This window comes from Eulemur rufifrons, chromosome 8 (genome assembly GCF_041146395.1).
Source record: "Eulemur rufifrons isolate Redbay chromosome 8, OSU_ERuf_1, whole genome shotgun sequence".
Classification (NCBI taxonomy): Eukaryota; Metazoa; Chordata; class Mammalia; order Primates; family Lemuridae; genus Eulemur; species Eulemur rufifrons.
The window spans coordinates 39077270-39102034 of NC_090990.1; the positions used below are offsets into that span (position 1 = coordinate 39077270).

At 58.9% G+C, this 24765-nt stretch overlaps 1 protein-coding gene across 1 annotated transcript; it reads left to right on the forward strand.

Annotated features, from left to right (window-relative positions):
• The first annotated feature begins 1799 nt into the window (after window positions 1-1799).
• On the forward strand, window positions 1800-23746 carry PODN (podocan). Its single transcript, XM_069479987.1, has 11 exons — window positions 1800-1996; window positions 8537-8853; window positions 10287-10380; window positions 11725-11789; window positions 12899-13008; window positions 14251-14407; window positions 14755-14870; window positions 15461-16118; window positions 19279-19427; window positions 20465-20669; window positions 22835-23746. Exons 1-10 carry the CDS (start codon window positions 1822-1824, stop codon window positions 20640-20642), a joined length of 2019 nt encoding a protein of 672 aa, XP_069336088.1. The 5' UTR covers window positions 1800-1821; the 3' UTR covers window positions 20643-20669; window positions 22835-23746.
• Window positions 23747-24765: the final 1019 nt, after the last annotated feature.

Consider the following 24765-nt stretch of genomic DNA (forward strand, 5'->3'; position numbering starts at 1 on the left):
TACAGCCCTACTGAAAGTTAGAGGATTTGCTTCTAGAGCACCAAGATTGCTCTCATTTTTCCACCAGAGACACTGAAAGTGATTACTAGACTATACTAGACAAATGATGCAGCTTGTGTCTACAGCACCAGAGAGCCACAAAGCACATGTGGGCACTGGCTCGACATTCCACAGAAAAGCCTGCATCTCCTGAGAGGCGTGGGGACTGGGCGTTTGCTGTGCCATGTGGCTGACCCCTAAAACACCCTGGGCCTAGCAGTTACACGTGCAGGTAATACCCTCCCCACAGTGTTGGGAGGATTAAGATATTTAAGGATTTAGGATGGTGTCTGGCACTTAGTAGTCACTCGGTGTGTGCTGGTTCTCATTGTCTTTCTAGAAGGTTTTTAGTTCATGGGTATTCAAGCCAGTAGAATCCTGTTCTTTTAGCTCCACTTGAATCTAGGCTCAATGTTAAGGAGAAGACACGAGATGCATCTCTGCTGGCCCCTGTCCAATCCTGTGAATCATACCAAATCTCATAAGTTTGAGCTCAGAGAGGACTGGAATTTGAGGCCAAAGAAGGCAAAATATTTCCTCTTCCTATTCTTGCTAAGTTCTTGAGTTATTGGTGTAATGGAAACAGTTCTGGGTTCAAATCCAGACACTACACTTGCATGCTCAAGTGGGCTGTGGAGAAGGGTAAACCTGAGTTCAAACCCCAGCTTTGCCAGTTAATGGGCCATTTTACTCAGTCACTTATCCTGTCTGAGGCCATCTCCTTACCTGCAAGCTGGGCAGCAGCAGTTCTTTGCAGGGTGGTGAAGTTAGAGAGTAAGCATGTGGTACAATCAGGATGCCGTGGCAGCAGCAGTGGGTGAAAGGTCTGGAGCTGCTTCACAGGGGCCATTCATTGAGCCAGGGCCCTGGCAATTTAGGGTGAGCAAGTGGTCCTACGTTTGATTTATCCTTCTCCCTCTCCAGCAGGAGGGAAGCCAGGTGAGGCAGCTGTGGGTGTCCTGCCCACAGGCCAGAGCAGGTAACGGGGGAGAGGCTTATTACACAGAGGAGGTGCCAAGTACCACCTAAACCCAGCCCCACAGCCTGTTCCACCGCCGAAGCCCCTGGCGCCAAACAGTGTTGCTTCAGCTGCTAGTAGTTAATGCTTCCTTACTTGGAAAGGTTTTCAGCTCCTGGGCGCAATATGGTGCTGTGAGGGCTCACTGTTCACCACCACCCCCCGCCCCCCGTCTCCCCTCAACCGGGATCCGCTTGCACCCGACTCCCAGCAGGGTTTACCATCCTTCAAGGCTCACCAGGCCTTGGGCCCAGGGCCAACAGGGGTGGGGGCAGAGGGTGGGGTGGCGAGTGGGGAACTTTTCCGGGAAGAGGCCCAGCAGGGTCTTGGCTGGCGGCCCTGTTAGCCACGGCCCAGGACCCCAGGGTGGGAGAGTGAAAGGTACTCGTGCCTGGAGCGGTTGCAAAATCCTCCTCTTGAGGAAGAAACTGAGCTCAGAGGCCCTGGGCTGAAGGGGCCCTTTCCCTGGCCCTTCTTTCAGGTGCTGGGGCCTCAACGGGGTCCGGTTCTAGTGCGGAAGGCTGGAAACTAGGAAGCGTTGCGGACTCGACACCCGCCTTCCCGGACTCCTGGAGCGGGGGCGTGGTGCGGCGGGCCCCGCCCGGGCTGAAAGGGGTCGGTGCGGCGCTCTGCCTCACGGGGAAGTGGGGCCCGGCCAAGTCCAGCGCGGGGAGGGGGCAGGCCCCCGCCCCCACCCCCGCGCCCCGCGCCCCGCGCCTGGGGGTACCCTACGCCTGTGTCCGGAGGAGGCCGGCGTCCAGCAGATGCACGGGGTGGGGGTGCGGGGGAGAGGCGGGGTGGAGAAAATTCACAACAAAACTTGCGTCGCGGAGCGCACAGCTCGACTTGAATGGAAGGAGCCCGAGCCCGCCGAGCGCAGCCGACACTCGGGGAGGAGCGTGCGGCCGGCGGGGCGCGGCACGGCGCGGGGCGCAGCAGGTACAGGGCGCAGGCGGCCGGGGTGGGCCACGGGGCAGGGGCCGAGCCTGGGCGGAGGACTCAGACTTCTCCCGCTCCCCGGACGGCCCTAGCTGTTGTCCCGAGCGGGGCCGCCGCATCTCGCCCCCTTCGTCAGACCCCGCACGGAGGGCACGGCGGGAGATGTCTCCCTCCGGGGTGCGACCCCTGCGCAGTCACCCAGGCAGGGGCCTTTTCTCCTCTCTAATCAGAGGCCGGTCCCAGTCCCCGGGCCCCTCCCGCTGCGCACATCTGGAAAGAATCTGAGGGCGGATGCGGGGGAGTGGAAGGACGCGGGCGGGCGACCGGGAATGTGGGGGGCAGGTGGAACTGGGGGGCGGCGTGGACCCTGTGCTTAGAGCAGAGGCACCGAGTATCCCCGGGTCTTTCCACGTCAACTCATCAGGGGCCCTAGCGAGTCCACCCTCGGATCTCTTTATAGATAGAGAAACTGAGGCCCAGAGAGGGGCAGAGATCTGCCCGCAGGGCGCGTCAGCCGCCGGCTTCCCGGGCCGCTGTGCCGCCCCAGCTTAGCTCCGCGCACTCTCTGAGTCAAAGCTGGCGGCCTGGAGAGTCTGTGCGCGGCTGTTCCCAGCCGGGACAGCTAGACTGAGGAGCGGGTGGGAGTGGGGGTCCGCGGAGCGCGAGGAGCGAGGTCCGCGCCCTTCTGCTAATGCAGCGGAAGCCCCAGGTTGCAGGTCCCTGAACCTCCAGCCCGGCCTGGGGCAGGGAGTGAGACTGTGGCGTTGAATACCTGACGCGCCGTCAGGTGGAAGAGGAGGTGGCGAGCTCCTGGAAGCCCCTGGGGCTGGGGCTGGGGCTGGGGCTGGGAGGTAGCTGCAGCCTTCTGGAGAGGAGCACGCGCGGCAGCGAGGGGCTCCCTGCACCCTGGCCTGGGTGCCCGCGGAGCCGACAGTCCCCAGTCGGGAGGAGCAGAGGGATGCGCGCCCAGCGCGTGGAGTGCGTTACGCACCTGTGGAGGCCCACGCAACCTTAGCGTCGAAGTCGGCTCTTCGACTTCAGGCCGGCCGGGTAAGGGGAAGCTGTGGTCTGCCCCGCTCCAAGGGGCACCAATGGTGGGAACCGGGAGAGCCCTTGGGTGGTTCTGTCCCCCATCGCTACCTCGCATAGAAAACCTTCCACACTGGGAAGGCGGGGTGAGGCAGGAGGAACCAGTCAGACCTCCGGGCTCGCGGCGCTAGAGGTAGGTTACTCAGAAGAACCTGTGGGGCTGCCCTGGGAAAGACCAGCGACTGGGCCGGGGTCCTGTCCCCTATGTCCACTCTTAGGGCCCAGGGCCCCTCTACGCTAGCCTAGAGTGCAAGTTAAGAAGTGTCAGAATTACCTGTTTTCATGTCATCTGTGGGAGCATGCTTTGTCCCTTCTGTTTCTTGGGGAGGGTGTTACTAATGGTGGCACTTTCAGGCCTGGTAGCGTCATATATATGTAAGGGTGCTGACCATGACTTGCTTGGAACTGTTGATGGCTCCTGTGACCAACAATTTTGCATAGTGGCCAGTGCCCTTGGCAACCTAGGTCAGCAGCCTGACCTCCAGACCCTGTTTACCCTTCCTTAGACCACTTCCCTCCTCCCCCATCCCCACACCTGCCTTTGCTGGCGCCCTTCCCTCTGCCTGGAGTGCAGTCCTCCCGCTTTGTTCACCTGGAGAACTCCCACTCGCCCTGCAGACCAACTCAAGGCTCTGGGAAGGAGGCAGAAGACACAAATTTTACTCTTGGCCTTGCCTTTAACATACTAACCTGTAAACTGAGGGAGTCAGAGCAGACGATATTGCAGATCTTTTCCAACTTTGCCTTGCAAAACTCATTCATTCAGCAAACATTTCCCGAGCACCCACTCCATGCCTGGGTTGCAGTGGGAGCACCTAGGAACACCCTAACCCAGGCGAGGGGACAGGAGAGGCTTCCCAGAGCAGGGACACGTGAGTGGGAGTTTTCTGGGATTGACAGCAAGGGGAGCCCCTGTGTGCTCGAGTTCTGAGCCTGCAGATTAGGAAGATGAACTTTTAGTCCCGGGATTGCTGTTAGAGTCAACAAAATGCAGCTGCTTGGGGCCCATCACAGAGCAGGTGATCGGTGGATTTCCACTCGATCTGATTGGAGGAGGAAGGTGGTGCTGGGGGCTAAGGATCTGTCTCCTGATTTTGGCCTCCCTTCCCCTTCGTTCTTCTGGTCCTATCTTAATCCCCTACTGTGGGCCTTGAGGTTTGGTTCCCAAGGAGGATATGGGGGGAGACAGCAGGTCCCACTTCCTTCCTCAGTAACAGTAACCTGTGTATGTCGCACCTACTTGATGCCAGTGTCGGCCGGGCACGTCATTTTGTTTCATCCTCATGAGGAGCTCCACTTCCTAGAGTAGTGAATAGAGGCTCAGAGCAATGAAGTGACTCGTCCAGGCTCACACAGCAGTCTTGATTAGAACCCATGTCTTTTTGTCTCTAAAGCTCTCTGTATGGGGAAGAGATCCCTGCAGACTGAGCTGGTCCTCTGTGCCAGGGGTTTGAGTTGTTCCTCCCCAGGCAGACATGAAGCTCCTGGAGCCCAGGGTCTGCTCTCTCCTCTCTCCTTCCCCACAGCCCTCCCACCGGGCTGGGCACACAGAGGAGGCCATGGGGGCTTGTTTATCTTACTCAGTAGAAGAAATATTTAAAGTTAAGACTCAGATGAGTCAGCAGTGTAGCCAAAATCACACAGCAAATGAGGGGTAGAGCTGGAGCTGTCCAGGATTCCATGGTCCTAAGGGTGGCTGCCCCCGTTAGCTATTCCTGCTTCTCCCTTGAATCCAGCACCTCCCTCTCTGCCGGGACCAGGTTCCTTACCCCATGTCTGTGCCACTGCCATACAGCCTAATAGCCCACCCTCAGACCTGCTATGCCAGGCTCCTGCTCTTCAGCGGTCCTCATCTTCCAAAGATAAGGTTCACACTCCCAAGAAGGTCCCTCCTTCTTGTCCTGAGCTTGTGTCCCACTATGCCCACTTGTTTCACTCCCAGTCCCCATCCCCACCAGACGGTCTCATGAGCACGGCCTCTCTTGCTCCCAGGCATTTGCATGCGCCGACCCCTTCCTTGCAGCCCTCTCCCTTTGCCTGGTACTCCCCCTTCAGAATGGCCAGACAGGCATCACTTCTGGGAAGCCTTCTCTGGCCCCAGGAAGGTGAGGCTTCCTCCCGGCCCCTGTGGAGTCTAAGCTTCCCCCATCATACCTCTGATGACACTGGGATTATAATACTCAGTTTACACACAATGCGCTAGACCCTCACTGTCGAACAGAAATATAATGTGCACCACAAATGCACACCACATATGCAATGTGAAACTGTCTAGAGGCCACATTACAAAAAGTAAAGTGAAGCTGGTAAAAATAGTTTTATTTTATTTAATCCAATATATCCAAAATATTATCATGTAATCAATATAACAATAAATGAGATATTTTATGAGCTATCATCAATATTAATGAGGTATTTTACATTCTGTTTTGTATCATGTCTTTGAAATCCATGTACACTACCTTTTACGCTTACATCTCTACTTGGACTAGCCACGTTTCAAGTGCTCAATGGCCACACGTGGCGAGTGGCTACTGGAGTGGACAGTGCAGCTGTGAGCCTGTGACGGGCAGAAGCCATGCCTGAGTCTCTGTCTGCGTCCCCAGCACCCACTGCTTGGCCCCGGGGAAGAGCAGCATAGTGTTGGTTAGGACCTGGCTGGGAGCTCAGCTTTGTCACTTAACAGCTGTTACATTGCCTGATCCCGATGGGACTTGCTCCCTAGTCTGTAAAGTGATGATAATATTTTCAATATGGTTCAGCATGTTAATATGAATTAATATTTTTATGAATACAGTTTACAGAGTTTTACAGATGCAAAACTGAGGGTGAGGGAGGCAGAAACAGCCTGTCCAATGGGTGCACGGGATCTGTGGGCAACAGTGCTCCTTCCCCTGGATCTCTCTCCCTGGCCTCCTGCCCTAGTTGAATTTGGGGCCCAGGTCTGGGCCCACACTCCCCCTCTCAGAACCCAGGCCTGCAGTGCGGTCAGATGGGCAAGGAGGCGGGAGGCTTGCTCTAGTCTAACTCTGGCAGCTCCAGGGGCTGAAGACTGTTGAGCTAGCTGTGGGGTTTATAACGTGCCCTGAGAATGATGGTCTGGAGACTGGACTGGAGATTTGGTCAGGGGAAAGGGGCTGTAGGGGTGTGGCAGGGCGAGCATAGGGCCATGCTGTTATGGGCATCACTCGCTGCCGACTGATCCCTGGAGCCGAGGAGCTATGTGTGCGCTGGGCTCCCTGGCTGTCTGCCAGGCTTGAGTCTGCATAGTCCATGGGGACCTGTAGGGGCAACAAGCCTGGCTACCACTCCTCCTCCCTCCTCACACCTCTTCTCTCTGGGGACTTGTGCCCCTTGGGGTCCCTTTTACACTGCCACCCCAGTCTAGGTGGGCAGGGACCTTGTCTACCTCACATGTGTCCCCAGTCCCCAGTACAGGCCAGGTGCAGATGGGGTCTCACCTCAGAGAGTTGGCTGAGCCAAGTGAAATACCATGGCAGCCACAGGCCACAGGAATTTATAGACGGCTAGAGCATCTGCAGCATCTTCTGGGAAGAGGTGGGCCTGGGCCAGGGCCCAAAAGCCCAGGTGGGATCTAGACAAGGCAAGGGGAAGAAGCAGGGATGCCGGAATGGCAGTGGTGTGGGCGGGTGCGGGCCATGCCCACGGAGCAGCTGATCAGCGCAGGAAGAGCCAGTGTTTACTGAGCACTTAGTGTGTGCAGTATATGCATCTCACTGATTCCTCGCAATCTCCCCATGAGGGCAGTTCTGCTATCATCTCCAAGGACAGGTGAGAAAGCTGCGGCTTAGAGGGTTGCAAAGTCCCACAGCTGATAAGAGCCAGAGCCGAGCCCTGGCTGCTGGCTTCAGAGCTGCTGTTTCACCAGACCTCAGCATCAGTGTCATGCTCCCAGCTTACCAAAGCCTCCCAGGCCCAGCAACCCGTCTGACCCTTCTGACTGCTCTATGGGTCGTGGCCCCTGATCTGGTGGCAGGGAGAGAGGCTCAGCATGAGCCATGTGCTCATGGCTGCTCAGCTCAGGAGTGGACGCCCCCCAGCGCCAGCTGGACACTGGCTGCTGCACCTCCCGCTCTCAGTGGAGCGCATTGCTGTGTGTGTCCTACAGCAACGGCCGCTCCTCACCACCTCACGGGTGCCAGGCACTCTGCATCTGTTACCTTCCTCCTCACAGAAGCTGTGAGTTTAGATGTTTATCTGCATTGTATAAATGAGGAAACTGAGGCTCAGCAAGGTGGTGCTAAATGGTGGAGGTGGGACTCGAACTGGGCTCTGTGGGACTTCAGAGTCATTATCGCTGAGCTACCACCTGTCACAATTTACACATCCCAGAGATGTTGTCTAAGTGAGTCCTTGTGAAGAGAACTCAGAGACCCAGCCTTGAGCCCAGGCCCAGGGGACTGCTGGGACAGTGGCACCTAGCATCTTCCTCAGTGGGCCTGACGTCATCCCCTGCACCCCTCTCCCTGACGCACCAGGGGCCATGCTGGGGAGCGGTCTCCTGTAGGGGCAGTGGTCACGTGAGCACATCTGGCCCTGGTGAAGGCGGCTGAGGGTATAAACATCAGGAAGGGAATTTGGGAGGCCGTGCAGGCAGCAGCGGCTCCATGCACTGATGCTTCCTCCGTGCCAGGCTCTGGGCTTGGCCTATACCCAGACCCAGAGAGCTGCTCACAGACCCGGGTGGGAAAAAGACACCTTCACTATTCCCAGCCCAGCCCAACTAGTGCTAAGCCCTGGGGGAACACAGTCATGGAGAGCCCTGGGCATCCCCTCCCCAAGTCAGCACACTGGAGTTGGTTCCTGGAAAAGAAGTTGCTGATTGCGCAAGAGGGGTGACGGGCATTCCAGGCAGAAGGAACAGCACGTGCAAAGGCCTGGAGGAACTATGAAATAGTCCGTATAACATAACTGGGGGCAGCTGAGGCGGGGAGTTGGAAGAGAGGCAGGGCCAAGTCCTGAAGGTCCGAGAATGGCAAGCTGAAGAGCTGGGACGCACCTTGCTGGCGCTGGCTTGCAGTGAGTGGCCCATGGCTGCTGGGAGAGGGACGAGCTCCCAGCACCACCTGTGCCAGGGTAGCAAGAACTCAGCAAAGTCCAGGTTGTACCTTAGCTTCCCCTTCTGTGAAATAGGGGTGCAGATTCCTTCGGGCTAGGCCTGGTGAAGGTTGCAGGTTTTGCAGACCTGCCTAAGGACAGGGCTTCACCTCACCCCCACCCCTCCAGAGGGCAGCCTGTTGGGGGTTGGGCTGGGGAGGATGCCAGTCAGTAGATCAGCTGGGTGCTGAGGACAGGGCCCAGAGTGGGCACTGCTTTGTGCCTGGGAGGGCCCCGTCATGACTTTTGAGGGTCCTAGCCGTGTGCCCACTGTACATAACAGGTTAAGGCAGCCCTGGTGCCAAGGTGGGTCTGACTCCGCCCCTCCTGCAGGCACCATGGCCCGGAGCAGGGCGCTGCTGTTCCTGCTGCTGTTGCCGCCACAGCTGCACCTAGGACCTGTGCTTGCAGTGAGGGCCCCGCTGTTTAGCCGAAGTGGCGGCCACAGCCTGAGCCCTGAAGAGAATGAATTTGTGGAGGAGGAGCCGGTGCTGGTCCTGAGCCCTGAGGAGCCAGCGCCTGGCCCAGCCACAATTGATTGCCCCCGAGACTGTGCCTGTTCCCAGGAGGGTGTTGTGGACTGTGGCGGCATCGACCTGCGTGAGTTCCCAGGGGACCTGCCTGAGCACACCAACCACCTGTCTCTGCAGGTGAGGTCACCAGGGGCTGCCCCTCCCGCCCACGTGGCTCTTATCCAGAACCCCCAGCACTCACAGCAACCTATTCACCCAGAACCCCCAGTTCTTGTGGCTCCCACCCCCAGATACAGGGTGCTAGCGAGGTCACACTTAGAGGCTTAGAGGGTTACAAAGTCCCACAGCTGATAAGAGCCAGAGCCGAGATTGCAGCCCCGGCCGCTGGCTCCAAAGCTGCTGTTTCGCCAGACCTCAGGTGAGTCCTGGACCCACCCATGTGGCACCTGTCCTGATGTCCCCATCACAGAGCACCGTGATATCACAACCTGCTTTGTCACTTAGAGGAGTCTGGGCTGAGGCCCAGTAAGTACAGCCGGACTCTGTCTGAAAACGGACACAGACCTGCCAGCAGCTGACGCTCTGAATGGACAGTCAGGCCAGCACAGACAGCATCACGGGGCCAGGACAGTGAGAGCAAGGCAGACCCTGACGAGAGCACTCTGGGGCCTCAGCGCTCAGAGCTCAGAGAGCTCTCTCCAGCTGAGCGCAGACTAGATTTTGGACCTTGAGAAGTGGGACGTGGTGTTTCAGACTGGGAGGACTCTGGGAGCACAGGTGTAACCATCATTGCCTCGTGTGGCCCAGTGGCCCTGGGGGAGAGGGAGAGGCTGTCACACCCACTTCCAGAGGCGATCGGTCCACTGAGGAAAGTGGCCTGTGCCCACACACTGATGGGTCTGGGCTGGCAGCTGTGGGAGCCCAAGGCCTGGGTAGCCAATGAGGGAAGGGGACACATTGAGGACAGCTCTTACTGTTGGTTCATCTGCTCACTCATTCATACACAGACTGTCTGTTGGGTTCCTGCTCCGTGCCTCTGGTCCTGTGCTGGGTGCTGGGCACGCAGGGAAGACTCGAATGCATCCTGCCTTTCAGGTGCTCGTGGCCTGTGGGCGAGGCAGACACCTAAACAGGTGGAGATGTCAGATAGAGATGGAAGCACTTGTGCTAGGGGGCCCAGAGCAGGCTCCTAGTCCAGCTCCTGGTCCAGCCCCAATCCACCCCAGGAAGGCTTCTGGAGGAGGTGGTACCTGCCTAGGTTTTAAAGCGTTCCAAGGACAGTGAGGACTGCAGGGCTAAGAAAGGGAAGCAAAAGTGGTTTCTGGCTTGGATAACGGCCACGGCTGCCTGTCACCAAATGGGAACACTCAGGGAGCAGGTCTGCAGGGAGACAGCATGCCCGTGGATGTCCACGTGTGGGCTCTTGAAGTCAGGACTCATGTCTGTGTGCCCATGTCCAGGCCTGGACCAGGTTCTGTCTGCCATGGGGGAGAATCCCCAGAGAGGAGCCCAACTGAGGGACTGGCTCCTAGGACTGAAGCTAAGGGCAGGGGCAGGAGCCCTGGGCACCCCCAGGCTGATGCTGCCTCCTCCTGTGCCCCGCCCCCCAGAACAACCAGCTGGAGAAGATCTACCCCCAGGAGCTCTCTCGGCTGCACCGGCTGGAGACGCTGAACCTCCAGAACAACCGCCTGACTTCCCGAGGTGAGAGGTCACCCAGAGCGCAGGATCAGGGACACCAGGTGGGACTCAAGGGTCTGAGTAGTGCTGGGTGCCCATGGCGAGAGCTTGGTCCTGCACATCCGGGGTGTGGAAAGAGTAGGCCTGGGCCGGCTGGCGGGGGCTGCACAAGGACCAGCTCCACACGGGCAGGGGGCTCTCTGTTGTTGCCTAAAAGCTGTCCTGGGTGTATCTGAGACCTGGGGGACAGGTCAGGGGAGAGGCGTCAGGGAAGCTTAGCTTCCTAGGACCTTGTTGTAGGACCTTCAATTCAGGGGGCTTTAGAATCAGAGTTGTAGAGTCCTTAAATTTTAAAGTTTTTTTTTTTCTGATGATGAAAATAATATATGATTAGGATAGAGAATTAGGAAAATAAAATGGAAAGAGAAAACCACTCATGATTCTGCCACTTGGAACTAATCACTATTGATATTTTGGTATATTTCTTTCTATTTTTAAAAAAGCACCTTTCTTGAAGTATAATTTATATGCCATAAAATTCACCTAATATTAAGGTATAATTTTATGAGTTTCAGTAAGTTTATGCAGTGGTGCAGCCATCAGCACAATCCAATCCAGTCTTTTTTCCTGTGTGTTATTAAACCCAAAGCTGAACCCACACTATAGACACTTTAACCCTAGCAAGCAGTTCAGCGGCATTTCTCATGTTGCTAAAAACTCTCACCATCATTTCACACGGCGGCAGCAGGGTATTCCATGGAGGGACGCTGTACAGTTTACGTAACTGTTCCCTCTTGTTAGATACTTGGGTGAGTCCCAGCATTTGGGGGTCTTGGAGCCGGGAACCGAGAGTCAGAGGCCAGCCTTGGGGCTGGAGAAAGGCCAGGCTGGCCGGGCTCCCAGTGACAGCCCAGTCCTGACACTGCATCTGCCAGAGGGGGCAGGGTGAGCCAGGTGGCGGGGGAGCGCTCTCCCCTGCATGGAGCCTTCCTAGCGCAGCCCCACCTGCCCATGGCTGAAGAGGGGCTCTGAGCCCTCTGGGGCTGTCCCCGAGGGGAGCACCCCTTCCTGGCAGGAAGGGCTCAGGCTGGGTCCTCTCCTGGTGGCTTGCCCTCACAAGGATCATCCCCACTCAGGGTGAGGAATCATTCAGTCCCTCAGCAACACTTAACTGCTTGTTCCTCTGAGCTTTGCCTTGTATGATGAGCAAAGAGGACAAAAATGGGGTTGGGCAAGCACCTTGGGACCGACTGGGAAGGGATCCAAGCTGCCTCTGCCTCCCCCGTCCCGGGAAGTGGGGTGGGCGCTCGCCGTGCTCCCTCCCAGCACCCCTGATCCAGGGCTCTGACCGATGCCTGTCCTTTGAAGGGCTCCCAGAGGAGGCATTTGAGCATCTGACCAACCTCAATTACCTGTACCTGGCCAACAACAAGGTGAGGGGCTCGAGGCAGGTGGGGGTGTGCTGCCCTGTCCTGGAGTTGTCTTCCCTGAGTCCCACGAACTTTCACCAGGGCCTTTTCTGGGCTGTCCACTGTGTCCCCGTTGCTGCGCAGACATGGCCCTGGGTGGGGGATGAGGGAGACACAGACTCCCGCCTGTAACTCAGGGCATCAGAGTGTGTCAGAGGATGAAGACAGAGGCCAAAGCCTATAGGAGTGTAAGAGAGGTAGAGTTTGTCCCCACTGGGGAGGAGGCACTTGGAGGACTTCCTGGAGGAGATGGCATTTGAACAGGGCCATGAAGGGTACCAAAATTCCAGCCTGGGGAGTGGGGGGCTCTGCAGTAGAAGGGACAGCATGAGTGAAGGCACAAATGCACTAAAGCTCAAAACATTTGGTCTGCTCTGGCATTCTGTCCCCTTCTCTCTCTGAACTCTCCCAAGGTGACCCGCCCCCGCTTCCCGCCCAGGCTTTGAGTCCCATCTGCATCATGGCCATGTCCAGTGGCTGTCTCCACTGGCTTGAGACTCCAAGATCACCTGCCTCCTTGACATCTCCCCCCGAGTCTAATGGAAGTAGAGCACTGCTTCCCACCCGTAGCCCCCAAACCGAACCCCCCTCCACCTTCCCCTTGCTGTAAAGGGCATCTCCAGCCATCTATGGCACCACTGGTCCCAGCCACAGCCAGGAGTGTGTCTGGATTCTGGCTCCTCACCCAGGTGCAGGCCCACTGCAGGTTCCCGGTCCCCACGGGCACTGGCCCACCTGGACTCCTGCCTCCTCACCTGCCTCCCCGTTGTCCTCATAGTGGCGTTTAAAAGCCATGCCTGCTGCTACCCCTCGCCCACCCAGGATGAGCCCAGGAGGTTGGGCAGGCAGGGGACAGGTCCAAAGGGCTTTGAATGCCAAGTTAAGGGTTGTGGGGAGCCAGGGAGGTTTTGCTTTTGTTCCATGAGGGGAGTGGGACAGGTTTTGTTTTAGAAAGAGGGCCCTGGTTGCAGGGAAGACACAGGGAAGGGGCCCTCATGAGTGGCAGGCAGTGGGACCCAGGGCCGGCCTCTGCTCCTCTAGTGGTCTTTTGGTCCCAATGCTTCCCTTTCCAGCTGACCTTGGCACCCCGATTCCTGCCAAACGCCCTGATCAGCGTGGACTTTGCTGCCAACTATCTCACCAAGATCTACGGGCTCACCTTTGGCCAGAAGCCAAACTTGAGGTCAGAGGTCAGAGGGATGACCCTGGGGTCGGGCTGGGGAAAGGGGAGGGGCTGAGGTGGAGGCTGCCCTTCCAGCCAGCGTGAGGCACAGACAGGCCCTGGAGGAGGGGCTTGCCGTGCAGCGGGCGACACAAGGGGCTGGAGGAGCACAGGAGGACTGGTCCAGGACAGAGTGTTGCCTGCAGGGATTGTGGGGAGCTGGGGGAGGATGCCCCCCCCCCACTTCCCAGCCCCTAGGGGAGGGAAGCATCTTCCAACAGGCAGAGCTGCCCTTCGCTGGAGCTGCCTTGGGAGGAGTGAGCGCCCCCGGCACAGGTGTGCGAGCAGGGCGGGGTGGTGCTGGGGTGGGGCGGGGGCTGCGGTGGAGCCTCCTCCAGGAAGGAGGTTGGGCTGGAAACCCCAGCGCTGCTTCTGTCCCTGAATCTGTCATCTCTCTTGATGCTTTCCGTCCGCCTGAGGACCTAGGGTCACTGTGCATGGCCCCATCCCACAGATGAGAAGGCTGAGGCGCAAGAGAGGCTGCACAGCAAGACTGAGCTATATCTTATACACATCCATCTTTCCCTTGTCTTCCTCCCTCTAGCATGTTAGAAGGCATGGTCTTCTAATGAGGGCAGAGTCTTGTCGGCTGTGCCCATGGGTAGGTCTTCAGAGTCTAGAACAGTCCTGGCACATAGTATGTATTTATTTATATACATAATTTATGTATATGTGTGTATATATTTAATATATTATATACTATACTCACTGTCTATTTGCTGAATGAATGAGGGCCACCTCCTCTGAGACAGGCCCTGTGCTGGGCACCAGGGACAAAGCGGCAGACGGGGATTGGCCCTGTGTTCAGGAAGCCCCACAGAACTCAGAGCCGGGCTGTGTGGGGGTGACAGGCAGGGATGCAGGAGCTGAGAGGGAGGGAAGGACTCTGGGCTGCAACAGCTGGAGGTCGACTGAGAACCTTGAAAGATGTGGAGGAGCCTGGACTGGGGGTCAGGGAATTCTATTTCTGCTACTGACTTATGGGACTACCTCTGGTAGGGCACTGCCCCTTCTGGTCCTTGGTCCCCTCCGCTGTGTGGGCAGGGTCTGAGGCTCTTCTAACTGCACCATTGGGTTTGGGTGGGAGGAGAGTGTCCTGGGATCCAGAATGAGCCTGAGCAAGGGTTTGCAGGGTCACCCGGTGAGCTGGCTTAGAGGGTCAGGGAGCCCAGGTGGGGTGAGGACCTGTGCCTCCACCCCCAGGTCTGTGTACCTGCATAACAACAAGCTGGCAGATGCCGGGCTGCCGGACAACATGTTCAACGGCTCCAGCAACGTCGAGATCCTCATCCTGTCCAGCAACTTCCTGTGCCATGTGCCCAAGCACCTGCCGCCTGCCCTGTACAAGCTGCACCTCAAGGTGGGGAGGGGAGAGGGCAGGGAGGGGGAAAAGTAGATCCCATGGCCGGGGCACCAGGGCAGGGACCTGCAGGGGGAAGAGCTCAGGCCCGTATGGGCACAGGCACTGCCCAAGTGGGGCTGTGGGGCTGAGAGCACAGAGCCACCGTGTAGAAGCGAGCAGAAGCCGGGGCACCTGGCCTTTGGTGCGGCTTGTGTGGGGGGAGCTGTGAGCACCACACCCGGGAGGCTCCGGGCCTGAGTCCCCTCCCAGTGGCTCCCCAGACCCTTCTCCCTATCTCATCCTGAGGGCCTGACCTTGCCCCTTGGCCTATGCTCACACTCCCCTCCCTTCCTTCCCACCCTCAGAACAACAAGCTGGAGAAGATCCCCCCAGGCGCCTTCAGTGAGCTGAGCAACCTGCGCGAGCTGTACCTGCAGAACAACTACCTGACTGACGAGGGCCTGGACAACGAGACCTTCTGGTGAGTTCCCATCTCACCAGATCCCCAGTGTAACCGTGTGTCACCTGTGTGACCCAGGAAGCTCCTCTTGGGGCCACCCCCCAGCCACACCTCTCACACACATCCCTTGCCCACCTCTCTGGCCGGTTTCACTGGAGAAGGAACTTTGAGGCTTGTGCCTCTGTTGACATTTCTGTTCCTGGGAACAAATAATATGTCTGGGCAAGGCCTGCCAAGATTCCAGTGAGGCAGGGAAGTGTTTGCAGAGGCTGGCTTCTTGGTACGAAATGCAAACGCAAGCGTTCTTGTTGAAAGCAAATATATTTTCATTTTCTAAAGCCCAGGGTAGCCATAAAGGGCCAATAAAAGGTTACACAGGGGTCTTCAAATAAACTCCCATGTGTCAGAAACCACGCTAGCGCCTTCCCATACCAATGCATGTATCACTGAGTCAACCCGTGGGAGGCTCAGAGAGGACTGAGCCCCCAGTCAGTTGAGTGGCAGAGCTGGGATGAATGAGAAGCGGTTCCCCTGCTACTTCCCCTGGGAAAACGGTGGAAACAAGCGCACGTGCGCTCCTGCCAACCATGCCAATTCCCTCCCTCCCCCAGGAAGCTCTCCAGCCTGGAGTACCTGGATCTGTCCAGCAACAACCTGACGCGGGTCCCAGCAGGGCTGCCACGCAGCCTGGTGCTGCTGCACCTGGAGAAAAACGTCATCCAGCGCGTGGACGCCGACGTGCTGACGCCCATCCGCAGCCTCGAGTACCTGCTGCTGCACAGCAACCAGCTGCGCGCGCCCGGCATCCACCCGCGGGCCTTCCAGGGCCTCAAGCGGCTGCACACGGTGCACCTGTACAACAACGCGCTGGAGCGCGTGCCCAGCGGCCTGCCCCGCCGCGTGCGCACCCTCATGATCCTGCACAACCAGATCACCGGCATCGGCCGTGACGACTTCGCCACCACCTACTTCCTGGAGGAGCTCAACCTCAGCTACAACCGCATCACCAGCCAGCAGATGCACCGCGACGCCTTCCGCAAGCTGCGCCTGCTGCGCTCGCTGGACCTGTCTGGAAACCGGCTCCACACGCTGCAGCCCGGGCTGCCCCGAAACGTGCATGTGCTGAAGGTCAAGCGCAATGAGCTGGCTGCCCTGGCGCGCGGGGCGCTGGCGGGCATGGCCCAGCTGCGTGAGCTCTACCTCACCGGCAACCGACTGCGCAGCCGGGCCCTCGGCCCCCGCGCCTGGGTGGACCTCGCTGGTCTGCAGGTAAGGGGGACTGGAGAGAGCCGGGCGGTGCCCGTGAGGGGCAGTACTGGTGTGGCTGCCCTGAGCCCACCCGTCTGCTGGGGGCCTGGTGAAAGGGCGGGAGGCAGGAGGGCTGGGCAGTGAGGGAGGTTCCTCTGGTATGGGCAGCCTCAGCGCGTTTACCTTCAGGTGTGGTTGGAGAGGCTGGGTAGGGGGAGGTAGGCCACGCAGAGGGTGTGGCTGGCATGTCTGGGTCAGCCCAGCCTACCTGCGGGTACAGCTGGTGTGGCCAGGCTGAGCTCACCACCTACAGATGCAGCCTTGAGCAGGGCTGTGGCGCTAAGGGGTGGTCAGGGCTGCAGGCAGGGCCTGTGGTTCAGGACTAGGGGGCAGTGTGGGTGGCATGGGAGAGTCAAGCTCACCCACCTGCAGGGACGGGAATAGGTGCTTGAAGGCTGGGGCTCTAGGTGGAGATGGGGTCAGGGTGGGCTGACCTCATCAGTCTGCAGAGGGCTGGGGCGGGGGAGTCTACCCTGGCATTCTGGCGCTGGTCCGTGGGTGCTCTCGCCACGTGGTCAGAGTCAGGCAAGGATGTCTGGGTCCATGAATTCAGCCTCCTTTGGTAACAGGCAAAACCTCCCAACTCTGTGAGCATCACTGAAAAGAGAAATTCATCAGAGAACCTGGGCGGGAGGACAAGGTGCTGCCAGATCAGGGACTGACAGCCACTCCAGTGGCTCCCTGCTGGCCCTACCAGGTCCTGCCCTGCTCACTCAGACATGAGAGGCTCAGGGCCTCTGCATTGCTGTCCTCTGCCCCAGATGTCCTCAGGGCTCTGCTCAAATGTCACCTCCTTGGGAGGCCTTCCTTCACCCTCCGGCCTTCCTCTGCCTTGTTTTACTTCATAGCCCTCATCCCTTCCGGACACTAGGTTGTCTGCTTGCTTGTTTATTGCCAACCCCTCGAGCTAGAATAAGGAGCAGGCCTTGAGGCTGTTGTGTCACTGCTGGACCCAGCCCTCTGCGTGGCATCCCCACAGCCAATGCCTGTGGAAGGATGTCGGAATGGTCTGTGGGAGTCCAGCAGGTTGTTGCAAGGTCAGGATGTCTGAGCAGAGTGCAGGGGAGAGGCCCAGAGGGAGGGGAGTATAGGGAAGGGGCCGGACAGTGGAGCAGGGTGGGGGTAGGGTGGGGCAGCTGTTCCTGCAGGGTCAGTGGGGGGCCTCTCCTCCCCCAGACTCCCCTGCTGAGCACCAGACACCAGTATCCCACCATCCGTGCTGTCTCTCTGGCACAGTCTTCAGGAGCCCCTTCACGTCTGCTCCTGCTGCACTTTCTAACTCACTGAAGGGACAGGATGACATCTACCAGGTGCCCGTTGGAAGCCCCCTTGACATCCCCTTTTTCACCACTGACCCTGCCAACAGCCCCTCCTCGTCACCTGACCCTGCCATCCTGCCACCACACCCCTGCGGCCTACATCTGAGGCCGGGCCGCCCATTTCCTTCCCGGACCTCAGCTTCCCAGGAGCCCTCCACTCCTGTATTCCCCTGGCAGTCAAGAGCGTCTTGAAAAACAAATGCCTGTCTCCTGCTCCTGCCCAGAACCCTTCCGTGGCTCCCCATTTCCTTAGAACCCAAGCCAGACCCCTTGCTGTGGCCTTTGAGGCCCGCTCTGCCCCTGCTCCCAGCTCATTCTGGCCCCTCTTCCCTGGGGACAGCTACTTGTTCACTCATTCATTCCACACACCTGTACCAAGCCCCCAGTGTGGCAGACACAGGTCTGGGACTGGGGGCCCAGCGGGGATGTGGCAGATGGAGGCCCCTGCCCTTCTGGGGCGTGTACTTAGGACTCTGCCCAGGTGTCACCTTCTCTAGGAGGCCCCCGCCCCTCCACCAATGGTGGGCAGGACAGATGCTTCCCTGGGGCTGGACCAGGGATGTCTGGTGAGGGTGGCGGACTCTTCCTCACACTGGATCTTTCTACGGGCAGCTGCTCCTGCTACCTCAGAGCCCCTACCTGTGTGTCTGCCTTCTACTCCCCCGGGAAGCTTCCCCTGCCCCAAGGCTGGGTCAGGACCCTCCCCTGGACTTTCTCATCACACCCAATCCCACAGGCTTGTCGTCATCATATTTTGTGTCCATCTCCCCTGCCAGACTGGCTTCCTGACAGTGGCAGTGTCTCCGTGGGTCCCCTGTCCCCTGTGCGCATGGGCACTAAGGGTGTTTGGCATGTCATGCAGAAATGCTGAGGGAGAGATGTGTGGAGGGCACTGAGTGCTTGGCCACACAGGGGGAGGCAGGGAGCTCTGCTGGGTAGGGGAGGTGGCAGGGAGGCTCCCTAAGGATGAAGCTTTGCTCCCCTTGAATCCCGACCCCGACTTGGCTGGCTCTCCGGATTCGCCGCCACCGGTTCCTGGCCCTGAGCCCCAGCCTCTCACTGTGAGGAAGGGAGCTTAGAGACCACGGGGTACCCCCTGGCTGCACAGGTGTGTGGGTTGGGAAAGGGTGGCCCCAGAGCCAGTGCATGCCCAGGTCTCCCGACACTGCATTCGTCCTGCTCCCTGGGAAACCCATCCCCACCTCCCTGACTGCCGGCTGCTGGACCCCAGGCACGTGATGACTCTGAGACTGACCAGCCTGGGGCCCAGCTGCTGTGTGTGCTGGGGTCCCTGTGGGCCTCACACCCTCACTCCTAGCTCCTGTGCACTGTCCCCTGAGGCCCATGAATGCAGCCTCACCCATGCACCTCCCATCCATGGCCAGTGGGGTGAGATTCAAAGGCTGGAGGACCCCTGGCCTCTGCCCATCTGAAGTCTTTAGTCTGACGGGAATAACCAGTGTTTTAAGAAGGAAGGACTGTGACACCCAAACGTCTGGGCTGTGAATTCATGTGGGAAGGCAGAGGGGCTGGGTAGGGCGGACAGCAATTAACAAGGGTTTGGAGTCAGGTGCGCTGGGTTCCAGCCTCTTACAGGCTGTGTGGCCTTGGACAGATCACTCAACCTTTCTGAGCCTCTGTTTCCCCACCTGGAAAATGGGGATAGTTATAGACTTCCTCCTCCCTGCCCCCAGCAGGGTTATCATTAGATTTAGATAAGCTAGGGGCTTGCTGGGAGTCTTATAAGCTGTTAAGTGCTTTGCACAGGTGGGAGTCCCTGACTCCCTTGGTCACCCCTGCAGTTGCTGGACATTGCTGGGAACCAGCTTACAGAGATCCCCGAGGGGCTCCCCGAGTCACTCGAGTACCTGTACCTGCAGAACAACAAGATTAGCACCGTGCCTGCCAATGCCTTTGACTCTACACCCAACCTCAAGGGCATCTTTCTCAGGTAGGAGGTCCCAGTAGCCCCTCATACACCCCTTGGGGCCTGCCCCAGCTCTGGAGGGACATTCGAGGCACCTGGGAACAGTTGCAGGTGGAGGCCAGTGTTCAAAGATCACTGCTTCCACCACTGACTGGCTGTGTGACCATGGATAGGTCACAGGACCCCGCCGAGCCTCTGTTTTCTCAGCTCTCAAGGGTGGGGACAGTCCTGGCCAGGCCTGATATGGTTTGTAGGTTTGTAAAAGGGCTTTGGAAACTTTAAAAACCAGTGCACATGGGTGTTATTAGTGTTAGGGGGGCAGGAAGGGACCCCAGACAGCATCTTCCCAATTTATAGCTGAGAAAGCTGAGGCCCAGAGAGCACAGGGGACTGCTGTGTCCACAGACATCGGGAATAGATGTGCAGGTCCTGGCTGGGCTGTGGGGATGCGGGTGGGGTTTGGAATAGGACCCCAGTCCTGGAGGATCTGAGGGACTTCCCTACAGCAGGGCCAGGGTGGTTCTTCCCAGCGCCTCCCATCACCCCCACCCCCAGATCAGAGAGGGAGACAGAACCCAGCAGAGGTGCACTCCGGGGGGCTCTGTGGCCCAGAGGCCCAGGGCTTGGTGACATTGGGTGGTGTGACACATGCCTGAGATCAGAGCGACTGCCTCTACCTTCCTATGCTGAGTGTGCCCTGGCCTGTCCCGTGCCTCTGTACCATGCCACACCGGGCACCTCGGTGACACCAGGCTACCTAGCCCAGGAGCCTCAGGTCTTGGGGTAAATGCCCGAGGTGGGCAGAGAGCCCTGGAGCTGCCACTCCTGACGTAGCAGTGAAAGTGTATGCAGACAGGGACCCCTTGCTTTGTAGGGGACTGGCCCCACGCCAGCTCCTGTCCCGGCCTGTGGCTACCCTGAACAACTTGTCCTTTCCATCACACACTGTGCCTCTTCTCCTCCCTCTGCCACCTTCCCTCCCTTTCACCTTCTGGGGGTGTAGGCAGGGCCCTCTGGGGGTTGGGCTCCTGGCACTGACCCCACCTGGACGGCTCACACAGGTTTAACAAGCTGGCCGTGGGCTCTGTGGTGGACAGCGCCTTCCGGAGGCTGAAGCACCTGCAGGTCTTGGACATTGAAGGCAACTTTGAGTTTGGTGACGTTTCCAAGGACCGTGGCCGCTTGGAGGAGGAAGAGGAAGAAGATGATGAGGATGAAGAAGAAGAGGAAAGGAGATAGTGGCAAGGTGACACAGATCTGACCTAGGTAGGTGGTCTGTGTGGGGGCGGCACTTACCTCTCCTCACCAAACTGTCCTGTCCCTGAACCCAGTCTAGGGTCTTTCTGTCCTTCACCCTGTCCTCTGCTTCTTCCGTTCATTTTGCAAATTTATAAGAGCACTTGGGACACACCAGGCCCTGGCTGAGAGGTTGGGGTGTAACAGCAAGCTCGCAGGAGGCCTGCACGTGCCACAGGGCTCTAATCCAGGGTGATGAGTGCCGTAATGGGAGCTTTCCTGGGCGTTGGGGGTTGGACACGTGGTTCTTGGGCTGGAGACTGGATTTCCAGGCCTTGTCAGCCTTTAAACAATCTCTGAAGCTGCAGGGGGCTGGGGGAGCTTGCCAGGGGAGTGAGTGAGGGGTGCAGGTGGTGAGAGGGGAGGCTGCAGAGGAGACTGAGATGGAGCTGGTAGGAAAGGAGGTAGGAAAACCACAGACTGCCACGGGCAGAGGGTGTTTGCACATGTGTGTAACACAAACGTACACATTTGCACCAACACATATTTATATGTACACATGTCTAAACATGCAATACATTCACAAAGCACACACAGAACACATGCCACACACATGCACACAGAGGCACACACATGCTTGTACTCCATGACACATTTGCAGTTATAGACTAGGTACATACTTACATGCACATGTATGCATGCATTTGAGTACATTAACACATGCACACCCGTGCACACAGGCCCTCACCTGCACATGTATGTGTACACACTCATGCACACATGATATGTACATGCACCAGCTTCTTTGGAAGTGGGGAGAGTCAGCCCTGTCACTACTGCCGGAAGGCTGAGGGCACTGAGCACTGCTGGGGACCACTGAATTTATCCGCACAGGGGTCATCTGTGACTCTGTAGGGGTGGCTGCAGGGGGAGATGGGCCGGAAAGGAAGTGTATCTAGGCAGTATAGACAGTCCTTTTAGGAAGTTTGGCTGTGAAGAGATGAGAGAGAGGGTGGCAGTGGGAAGGGGGTGTGGAGTTCGGGAGGGGCCCACTTCGATGCCTCTCTTGAGGGATGCCGATGGGAAGAGGCTGCTGTGTGCAGGGTGGGGGAAGTTACCGACACAGAAGGAGGGTTAGGAGTGAGGGCCCCTGTGGGGCTGGGGGGAGGGGCTGGCTTTGGCAGGAGGGTCAGAGCTTCTTCCACTGTGGCAGGGGGGCCAGAGGGCCAAGTGGGTGTAGTCACAGGCTGGTCAGTGGCTTGGTGGCTGGACATGAAGTCACATCAACCCTATGCCTTCAGCCTTCTGTTTTCTCTGTGCAGTAGCAGGTGCTCAGCAGACTGGGGGTGTGGAGAAGAGGGACCACCGGATCCATCCGTGGCTGGGTTTTCAGCCAGGTGTATAGGACTGGAGGGCAAGGGACGAGGAAGTTGAGGGTACTGGCAAGAGAGTGGCTGCAGTCGTGGGGCCCGGGGAGGGAAGCAGGCACAGATGGAGGGGCGGGTGAGCAGGGACACGGAGGGGGCTGCTAGCCGGGGGAGAGGCGGTGTGGTTGGAGGGGCTGGCGCAGGTTAGTTTTAGTGAGCCATGTCGGGCGGGGGGGCCACAGGGCCAGGGTGTAGCCGGGGTCCATTGGACACTGTCAGAATGCTGGCCTGGGGCAGAGAGGAGCCTGAGCAGCTGCTGAGGACCCCGTGGGCAGATGGCAGAGGGAGCTGGGGTGAGGGGCCCGGGCTGAGGACAGAGTGTGCATGGGGAGGTTATCCCAGCATAGAGGGGCTGTCCTCTCACAGAATTGGGGATCAGCAACAGGGTGGCAGGCCATTCAGTGAGGACACTGTGGCCTTCACAAGGGGGGCTGCGGAAACCTGGGATGGGTGAGAACCTGCCCCCTCTGGGGGACATTGGCCACAGGCAGGTCAATTGAACGAGCCCTGGGAGGGGCCCCGAGGAGTGGCCAGGGGACCCACGGCCTTCTGGTGCACTCTGGGCCACCCACATTGGCAGGAGCACCTCCCAGCGGGCAGCCCCGCTGCTCTGGACTCCCAGGGCAACTCCCCTCCCTTCATAGTTAGCCTGGCCTTTCCAGAGCCCCTTCAAGCAGGGCTCCCCTCAGGTGGGACCCCCACTGCAAGCTGGTTGTGGCCGGTGGGCCTGCTCTGAGCTGGATCCTGACTCTCCTACGTGTTCTGCAGGACAGTGGACCACCGGACTCCTCTCTGCAGCACGCGCCCGTGCCCTGTGAAGCCCCCATCCTGCCACACTCACATGGTCACACCCAGCGCCGCACCCATGGGGCATCCCACACAGCACAGCCAGACACGTGCAGATAGCACGTCACACTCGGCCACACACACAGCCAGTTCCACACTCCCCTCCGGACCGTCGCACTCTCCGCCCACGCCCACGCCACTGCCATGCACGCGCGGGAGGGTCTGACCCTGGCCTGGCACACACAGGCTCCTGCTACCTTCCCTGCTGACACATGTACTCGTGTGTCCATGTGTGCACGCACACACATACACAGTCATGTGCAAACAGCCCTCCAGGGCCTGTGCCACCGACAGCTCTTGCCCCCAGCAGGAACTGGCCAGAGCAGCTCGCCGTCTGCCCGGAGCATCTGTCCGTCCGTCCCCTGGAGAAGACAGGGTTATCTCTGTGCTCTGGCCTGGTGCCTGCCGCCCTCTGGAACTCACAAAAGCTGGCTTCTGTTCCTTGGCCTCCCTTTGGGGGTGGGAACCTTCAGGACTGCTGCCCTGGCCCTGCCCTCCTGTCCCCCCAGCTGCTGGGGCAGTCACTCTGCTGACAGCCCCTCCCTGCCACGCACTGGGAGGCCACAGGCGCTCTCCTGACGGGCGAGCCCCACCGAGGCTGGACCGGAGAGTCCCCGGGTGCTGCTGGGGCCTCGGGCAGGAGTGAGGCAGAGGCAGTGGGCTGGGCCAGGCCAGGCAGGAAGGGCCCAGCCATACCTATGAGACACCATCTTTGTTCTTTAGGCCCGTGGGAAGTTCTGGGTGCCTTGGTTTTTTTATTTTTTTTCAAGGAAAAAAATGATAAAAATCTCAAAGCTGATTTTTCTTGTTACAGAAAAACTAATATAAAAGCATTATCCCTGTCCCTGCAGCCTGTGGCCGTGTCTGTGTGTGCTTCCTGCCAGGTGCGGGGCTGGCACGGGGTGGGGGGGGGGGGCGGGACACAAGCACCTCGGCGTGCTGGCCGGACCAGCAGGAATCAGTGCCGACATCAGTTCTTGGGGCCCCAGAGGAGCTGCATGGCAGAGGGCCAGGGAGACGAGCTCGGCCGTGGGTAAGGAGGCCGGGAGGTGTGTGCAGCCTGTCAGCTCGGTGGGAATCGCAGGTCCTGTCCCCGGACCACACACTGGGCCTTCCAGCTCACTCTGTGTCCCCAGAGGCTGAACAGCCAAGCAAAGGACCTACTGGGCTTTGGGCCTGCTCAGGCCTCACCTGGAGGGTCTCAAGGCACCTTTGCACTAAGGGGTGTTACCAACAGGGTCTGTCCCAGAGAGGTGGGGAGGGGACGGCAGGAGGGCCTGGGAGCTGGGGCAGAGCTGACTTGGGGGCCCAGGTCTCTGCAGGCCTTCCCAGGACAGAGGTAACAGATGTGCCCCGTGGGGGCAGAGCTGGGGCTGGGGGAGGCAGCCACAGGAAGGGAGTACCCAGCTCCGAGCTAAGGAGAACCTCTGGTAGACAGAGCTCCCCCACAGTGGCTTGAACTGCCCGGGAAGCAGTGACCTCCCCGCTACTGGAGGTGTGTAAGTGTGTTCTATCAAGCCTACTAAAGAGCAGGTGCCTGCCTTGTGGTGGGCAGATTCGACTGCTCGAAGGGTGTCAGAGATGTGACACGGGGACGGGGTGAACAGCCCACCCACAGAAGCTGGGAGTGGCTGGTGGCGTGACACCCGACCTCTCTGGGTGAGCGGGTCTCAGCGAAGGAAGGCTGCTCCTGTGGTGGCCCCACAGCCCCAGCCCTGCAGTGGAAGGGGGTGTCCTGGGGTCAAGGCTCTTCCCAGACTCCTCAGACCATGGCCCTGGGGGAAGGACGGAAGTAGGTCAGGAGCCGAAAGCTGGGAGCGGCGCCCTCCTGACTGAGTGACCTTGGGGGGCCT